Raw genomic sequence first — 9,150 nt, 5'->3', positions numbered from 1 at the left:
ATTAACATAAATTAGTTAAATTTATACTAATGTATATATATGATTTCTATGCACTATTTATAGATAGCTAACCAATCGTTAAATTCTCCATTTCGTATCAATAATCTCACCTAACCTCTTCTCCTCTGCATATGTAACCACATTCCTTCGACCGTGATACTCGTCTATCGTCTTAAGTCGCAATACCTATCAACCTAAGATATTAATCAACAATCTTCTTCTACGATACTCCGTTTCAACATCTCGTGCAATTTCTAAATACCTCCATTTTCTTTTAGCGACAATAAGCTTGCAGTCTCTGCGTAAAATGAAATTTCCTCACGCCGGTGACACGTTTCATTCCACCTAACGCAATCGTGAGATCACAGACTGTTCGGCTTGATCTAAGCTCAGGCTAGAGTCGCAAAAGAGCAAGAACGATGTCCACACGTAAATCTAATTACATCCATTGTAAACGCAGCTACGTCCAGCTGCCTCATCGCGATTACAACATCCTGTCTATCGAATAGGTGTTGGTTCGTTTATAGTTCCGCTCGGCTGGAAAGATCGGTAGCGTTAAAATCGGCACGATCCATTAGAGCAGCGTGCTCGTGAATACGTTAACCTGCGACATGTCAAGGATACGAGGGCCACGATCAGACATCCTCCTGGACCAGGTCGCGCAAAACGAGCGTTTTGAATGAGTTTTTGAGTGGGCAACTTTTGGTGGGGCTACGATGATGAAGAGGCTGGAGGTGGAGGAGGTGAGAAAGGGGGGATCCGCGTGTCGATTGGGGGGAGGACAGCAGTGGAGAACAGCGATATATGAAGGCGAAACTCGCGCTCCGCAGACTCAATAGCCCAGAGACTCCACGTGTTGTGCCGTCGAATATCGCGAATTCGTGTGCCACGGAAACGAGCATCCTTTTTTCCCTCTCTTTCCTTCTCTTTGCCTCACGAGTCACGATTTGTCTTCTGCTATTTTTCTACGCTTTTTTCTTTTTTTCTTTTTCCCTCGTCGCGTTCGAGTTTCTCGTTACGCCGGGTTAGTTCGAGTCGGCGATCGAGGTGATAAAGTTGTTACCATTGTCTTCTTGTTTCGAAAGGATCCTTTGTCTTGCGAGAGAGAGAGAGAGGGAGAGATTGTTCCTTGTGACCGGTGATCGGTGATCGATACCCGCGGGAAATGGTAGCTAACTTCCGATGAGAGAACAATTCGTTGGCTGACATTCGGTTGTGAAAAGCGAGAACTCGGGGTGGTAGAAGAGGAACGCTGTTGCTCCGTTGTCGAACGTCTTGTCTGAGATTCCCAGACGAAAATGGGCAAGGGTTGGAAAGGTACGTCGCTTAATTCCAGCTTAGACTAACCGTCGTGAATCCACCTCTAATCGTACGTGAAAATTATATTTTAAAATATAAAAATATACTAATTTTTATTTTTGCCTTTTTCATAAACTCGCTTGCGAGAAATGAGACCGGATAATTATTACTGGATTATACTTTATTGAGAAATTTTAATTCCGTATTTTTTTGTAAAAATAAGTGTTTATGAAGTATTCGAGTTATTATTATATAATAACGTTCTACAGTATTTCATCTTTATTTTCATCTCACTTGTAAATTATACCACATCGAATTAAATTCCTTATAAGCTAACAAGTTTATTTTCTCCAAGTATGAATTTATTATTTTTTCTGATTAAATGGAAAAAGAAATGTAAAATTCTGTTTTGCAGCAAAATTAATTTATTGAGGAAAAAATTCAAACAGTTCGATGTCATATCTAAAAGAAAAAGAAAAAAGCATCCTAATTTTGTAATTTTCAATGACACTGTAAATTTTGATTAATTCATATTTTCGAATTTTAATTCGAATTATTGAATTTTAAAAATGTTTAATATTTAATTATTAATGTGTTATTAAAATGTTTAATTATTATAATAATTAACACGATATTTTTTTATTATTTTTTCAGGTTTGTTGTTATGAAATGAAATAATCTAATAATCTTATCTAATCGTAGTCTAAAATCGTAATGAAATATTGCATTATCTCAAAAATAGATGGAAACTAAGATAAGTAAAAATACTAGACAGAAATATTTGTTCATTTAAATGGAAAAAATATTCAAAGATCTTAATATCGTAATTTGTGAATAAACATTTCTACACTTCTTGAAGAATACCCGATAAATTATTAAATTCAGATATAAAGTGCAACAACATAAAACGTTTTGTTTAATGTTGTCCGCGAAACTCGCTTCGCATCTTTCATGCAAGAAGTTAAAATATTTGAAAACGATACCAAACAACATACATAAAAGTGTCGTATATTCTATGCCAATTTCATCTTATACTATAAAAATACAAATTTAGTGACAGTTGTTCGCAAAAATTTCTTTATATGTTGCATTAAAATTGGCGATTCGTTATTTCTGTCGAAGAAATGCAACATTTATCACCCGTCATACGGAGGAAAAAATAGGTCACACATTGGTTGCAGGTAGCCGTCAACACAGTAGAGAAGCCAAAGTGTGAAGCACCGAAGTGAGCAATTGGCGAGCAACACTTTATCGCAACATGTGCCATTAAACGAAGTAAATCTTTTTTAAACGTGACCTATTTTCTCTTTCGGAACATTATTTTCCTCTCTGCTCAATGCCAACTTTCGCAACTCGTCTCAATCTCCATACCGACGTAAGACAATTCGACAATAAATTTCTCGCATCTATTACTCGTTCCTCTGTACTCGGACTGGGGAATCGGTTTGTCCAATTATCGTAAGAATTTCTTGTACCCAGAAAATGAAACATTGTCGTTAATCTTCGTACTTAATTTCACTTAGAATCATAACAGTAACGATGAGAATTTAATGATTGACTACCGAACGTTAGTAAACATAACCTCATTTGTATGATTACGTGCAATAGAAATAATTTACGAATCTTCCACAATAAAAGTTTACAGAAGTTTCTTAACACTAGAAAAATATATCTTTAATATATATTGAAATATATAATACACAAATACTGATAAATAAAATCGCACGACGAAAATAAATAAGTATACCGAACTATGTTTTCATTTTGTTAGGAGTAGCTTACGTATCCAGTGACAGCAAAAATAGAAATCTGAAACCAAGGTTTGTCTGATTTCGTAGTTCCAGTATTAAAAATGTTCCGAAAATCCATCATAATATACTCACACTGTCGAAGCGACAACAAACAGAATAACCTTCGCCGACGAATCTTTGTTGTACCTGTCAGCACGACTCTATTCCTCCATTTTGTCTCGTCTATTCTCGAATAAGCATTGTCACTGAAATAAAAGAAACGAGCGTGTTAACGTAATTGCTTAACTAGGCGTAGGTTCAACACGTGGGAAGCAGCTGGTCCACGAAATCAACAATTCGCCGAGCGGCAACTCCTTTCGGAAACGTTTAGCAACTAGATTGTCTGTCTCTTTCCCCGAGTCGATGTTCAGCGGAAGGCATGAACTACAAACGAGTCGAGAGCGTCCAACGACACGGAGGTCGAGCGTTACCCCGCATTCATTGACATTTCGGAGAAAAAGATATGATAAATAAGTAAATAAATAAATCATTCGAGCTTGGGACAGATCGAACGAGAGCTCGAGTCTGAATGACTGACATCCAATTTCAACCAGATCTATCATTACCGGGAATTTAAATTAGAACTGGTTCGCGTAACCGTGAGCCTATATTACATAATAATCGAGTCTATAGTGGTTCAGGGGAATAGTAAATTTAGATACCGATTGATCGAACGTTGTAGGTTATGTTCACTTTGTGAATTCATTAAGTAAAGGAAATGTATAGCTTGTCTGGTGTAGGGATGGTCGTGATACAGCTTGCTACGAAGTATGAAATACAGACGTCTATAAAAAGTACCATAATTTTGTTTAATTGATCTTCTCTTAATTAAAGAAGAATGTGATTTATTTATTATAGTTTTAACGAAGTACGATAGTATACAATTTTGGATTAATGGAACAAAGATAGTATACAATTTTGCATTTTTATGCAATATAAAAATATAAAATTCTATCAATATATTATATATAATATAAAATTATATCAAATTTTGAAACGATTATGGTACAGCTTGCTACGAAGTATGAAATACAGATGTGTCTAAATAAATACCAAAATTTTGTTTAATTGCAAATAAAAATACGCTTTACTTATTTTAGTTTTAACGAAATATGATAGTATGTAATTTTGATTAATGGAACTGAAGATAGTATGCAATTTTGGATTAATGAATCGAAGATAGTATGCAATTGTGCACTTTTATGCAATATAAAAATATAAAACTATATCAGTATATTATATATAATATAAAATTATAAAATTATAAAATTATATCAAATTTTGAGACGGTTGTGGTACAGCTTGCTATAAAGTATGAAATACAGATGTGTGTGAATAAGTACCAAAATTTTGTTTAATTGGAAAAAAGAATGTGATTTATTTATTTTAGTTTTAACGAAGTATAATAGTATGCAATTTTGGATTAATGGAACGAAGAGTTACTCTGACATGCCTCACGTGCCAACGTAATTCGTCGCGTGCCAAAGTTGGCACTCGTTCCACAAATTTGTCGACGTTTTAAAATATAGGTCAACATTGCGTGAAATATTACGCGAGTTGATTGTATTTTTGTTCCATTCGAATCTGTTTGTTTTTTAAAGGATGACAGAGATAATTTGGAATTCGCGTAAATCATGAAAATTTATGGATCCATCGGTAAGGATTAGATAGTGAAATTTACGATTCCACTTGATCTGTGACGACATGATTCACAAGATGCTCGTTAGTGATCGAATCGATATGTGTAATTCTCTTGGAAAAAAAACGAACATTTTCCAGTGGTCGTTAATTATTCTTCAGTCGCAAACGTGTGCTTCTGGTGCGAAGAAAAACAATGACGTTGACAAAAGTTCGTAACTATGTTAGTAATCTACACGTATATTACCGACATCTCCATTGCTGTCTGTCTGTTCGATGATAAATTACGTGGAAAATATCTATATCGCTTTGTGATACACGAATATGGTACTTACAATATTTAGCATAACAGTTTCTCTTATTTTATTTATTTAAACAGTAAAATAAATATGAAAATTTTATATTTTAGGCATTCCAACGTCTTACGCAGTTCAAATTTCCCGCCACCACGATTTCTTATCTTTACTACGCAGACTTTCTTTATTACTTTATATTTCGTGACGGGAAATGTTTGTTACATTAATTTAACTTTGTTTCGTCATCGAAATTGCGATTTGACGTTAATTGACGTCGTTAGTGCATAATTATATAACAAAATGGAAACTTAGATGTGTCAGATGATGTTATCAATTTATCGAAAACTAATCGTAATTCCTGAAGTTACTGTACAATTCTATTACGTTTCTCATTATGATGTCACGATGATGCTACCGGTGATGTCGATTAAGTTACAATTTATTACCAGCTGCAATAGGAATATAAATATCTCTTGTCTTAATGCGGTTTTCTAATGTGAGTAAAAAGGAAGTGAATTTTTTTATAAAAACATAATTAATCGAAGGGAATGATTAAATTGCGAAGTTCAGAAAAATAGTTGATAATTAGACTAAGGATGTTTATGCAAATGCATATATTTATAATAAAATCTATATGAAAATTTAAGAAATTTACTGGTTTAAGATTTTGAGACGTTCAAACTAAGAAAAAGTCGATTGTATATTATTTTCAAACCGAATTTATAGAATAAGAGTGTCTGTATTATGCAAAATATGTGAAAAAGGAATTCGTTGTGACAAAAATCACAATTGTTACAAAATTTGAAAACTTTTATGCATAGAAGTTATGCATTCGTGAAAGAAGTACTATGAGAACGTAAATAACTGCTATAGTTTGACATAATATTGTTAAGGCTTATTTACATATCTCAATAAATATAATAAATGCATAAACATTCGTAATCTAATAATAATATTAATATATTGTGTATTGATACAAAGATATATTTAACAAATTGCTATGCATAATAAGAACTAATATATATATTACAATAAAATAAATATAGAATTTAAAATGAATTATTTAATTACTGAAGATTAGTAGGCAACTAATGATTTCAACCATTTTCAAATAACATTCTATAATATTATCACATCGATATAGTTATCAGTTATAATTAAAATTGTTTTAGATAGTACTCCGCAATTTTCAATAGCCAAATTACCAAACACCTAAATAGTCGACTTAAAGTTACACAATTGTCGCCTGTTTACATTTCTATCGCTTTGGACGACTTAATTTCTTATCTGTTTACATCATAATTCGACATCTGTTAAACAATAACCGCAGAAATAGAATTTCAACATTATCGTGCTATTAGAAACCTCTCTTCTGTTTACGCAATAACGCCACAAGTGGCGCCACCTATCCCGCCGACTCCTATTACATAACCTCTCTTCCTCCCCAAACAACTGGGAAAAAGTAAAAAAAGCGAATTAAAATAAAAGGAAAAATAAAGGAAAGAGGAATAAAGGATACAAAGGCAATGAATCAAAAATTCGTAACTGTATTTCAATGACCGAGGCACCGACAGAAACCAGGAGACGAAACCTCTTTGTCAGAAATAACAATCATGGAAATGCATCCTCGAGGAGGACTCCGACAATGACGTGTATTCGTATTCATTCGTGCTCGCTCGCTCGCTGAATACACGAATTTTGACGTTTCAATATGGGCAGACAGTGAAAAACGTCTTCCTCGCCTTTCCGCGTATTATTTAATTACCAACAAAATGTCGCAACGCTGTCGGACGACGTGTATATAGCGACACGTTATTTTCTTCGTTTTCTTTGCTTCGTGTTCCAGGTGCGAAAGACTTCGTCGGTCTCGAGGAGGTGACGAAGGTCGAGTTTCTGGTGATGCTGTTCGCCGAGACCCTGGGAACGTTTCTGCTGGTCCTGATCGGCTGTGCATCCTGCATCACGTGGACCGTGGAGAACCCACCCACTGTGGTGCACATCGCGTTCACCTTTGGTCTCGCTGTCGCCAGCTTAGCTCACGTAAGTCACGTGACTTATACATAATCGTTTATGCTTTGCTGGGGAGGATAATGACCCCCGAGTCGACAAACAAAATTAACTGTTACCGTGCCGCAAAGCGTAACATAGCTTTCCTTTTATGATTTCACGTTAAGTAATACGTAAGCACACTTCACTTCGCTGCGGTGTGCACAGGTTAGCATGAACGAGCCACTTTGTTGGGGGCAGTGAGAAGAACCAGTGTTGTTTGATAGTTACACGCAGATACGAGTCTTCTTATCGTTATTATGTGGAATTTTAAATTCCTTCTTTAGCATGTAATAAATATTTTTATATTTTAGCGGTTTCTACTTTTATCCGAAATTTTCACATCTTTTTATCTTATTTTCAGTTTTCTAGTTATTAATGTAAAATTTTATTACCCTTTATCTCAACGTAACATGTAAATATTTGAATATTTATGGACTTTGTGTAATGTTTAGAAATTTTTTGAATCTTGAAATATTTCAGTATTTGCTGCATTTATATGATATTTTAGAATTTTTTAATTATGTAAAATATTTTATTATTTTCGTACGTGTTTAGTATTTTAGCGGTTTCTACTTTTATTCGAAATTTACAAATTCCTTTATCTTCGTATAATCTTTTAAGTTTTCGAATTTTTATTAATGTAAAATTTTATTATCCTTTATCCTAACGTAACATGTAAATATTTTAATATTTTTGGGCTTCGTGTAATATTTAAAAATTTATTTATGCTTTATGAAATATTTCAATATTTGCTGCTTTTATGTGGAATTTTAGAAATTTAAACTTCGTAAAATATTTTATTATTTTCATACGTGTTTAGCATTTGAATACCCTCATTTTGTTATGTCATTTATGAAGTTAGGTATACGATATTAATGAAGTTTAACGTCCGTAAAATTCGTTTTTGCTTATTCTCATTATCGCGAAAAAGGCATTTATGAATATTGATAAGCATCGGTTGTAAAAGTTTATCGAAGAAAGAGTATATTTAATAGTGCTATGCGTTCCACTCTTGCACGCTTCGCAACCCGGAAGTAGCTTCAGGAACGGAATATGCTACGCGTGGTTGTTTCCACAGTTTTCAAAATGTGTTCCCACTGATCGTTAGACATGCTCTATAGCTGTATGTTTTCACCCAATTAGAAATCTTTAAATTAAATCAGGAACTATTCTAATAATTTCGAGAAATTAAATTTAACGAATAATATGGTTTATAAAACTGGTATATACTTTTAATAATTCCAATAATTATTAATTTTGGGACATTGAAGGTATTTTTATTACAGATGTAAATATAGCAACATTCTTGATACGAACATGATATTTGTCATCTTTGAATGGAAGTATGGTTTTTCAATTTCTGAACAAAGATAGATAAATTTCGAGAATAAGATCAATAAAGATTTAATTTAAAGTGTAATAGCGATAGTTAAACGTGTTAAAATAAGTAGCTCGAAGTATTTAGTGTATGATATATGTAGATAAACCAACACTCGAAATGAAATATTTAAAATATTTGTGTGCCGATAATCTCATGAGATATTACTTAAAATTGATAATAATTCTGACAAGTAAGATTCGATCGATAAGAACAGGAGTTTAATATCATGATTTCACTTGATCAATACTGATCAATGCTTGAACAATGCTTAATAAAGCATATATAATTTCACGTGATTGAAGATTTTTTTGCAAAAACAATTTATTTATTTTCAATGATTCCTAATAAGATTTTTGTGATATGCATCTGCATTGTTGTAAATAAGGAAATGTTATTACGTAAGCACAAAACTAAGAGGAACAGCAGGATGAATTCATTTTTATATTGAATAACGCTGAAGATATAACAATATTTTATTCTTAATTTTTATTCTCTTTGTAAATGATATCATCAATTATTTAATCAATTAGTAACATAATAATGTAACAAATTATTGAAGGTTTGCACAAATTACTTAGAAAATATTAGTAATTTTTAATTAATAATTGTTTCTATATTATGACTAAAATAAAACATAAAATAAAGTGTACTAATCTATATAATATTTATAATGCTCACAAATTTATTAATATATATA

The 9,150-nt window shown here is 32.7% G+C and overlaps 1 protein-coding gene across 1 annotated transcript in view; it reads left to right on the top strand.

Moving 5' to 3' along the window:
• LOC108555311 (aquaporin AQPAn.G) overlaps nt 1-9,150 on the top strand; it is a 95,669-nt gene that overhangs the window by 43,733 nt on the left and 42,786 nt on the right. Inside the window, exon 3 of the mRNA XM_017910892.1 lies at nt 6,870-7,063. Within this exon, the coding sequence (XP_017766381.1) occupies nt 6,870-7,063 (194 nt within the window). The remainder of the gene's footprint in view (nt 1-6,869; nt 7,064-9,150) is intronic.

Source organism: Eufriesea mexicana, unplaced genomic scaffold (genome assembly GCF_001483705.2).
Source record: "Eufriesea mexicana isolate 0111107269 unplaced genomic scaffold, ASM148370v2 scaffold474474847, whole genome shotgun sequence".
Classification (NCBI taxonomy): Eukaryota; Metazoa; Arthropoda; class Insecta; order Hymenoptera; family Apidae; genus Eufriesea; species Eufriesea mexicana.
Note: the sequence above shows the minus strand (reverse complement) of the source record. Positions and strands in the feature narration are given on the sequence as shown.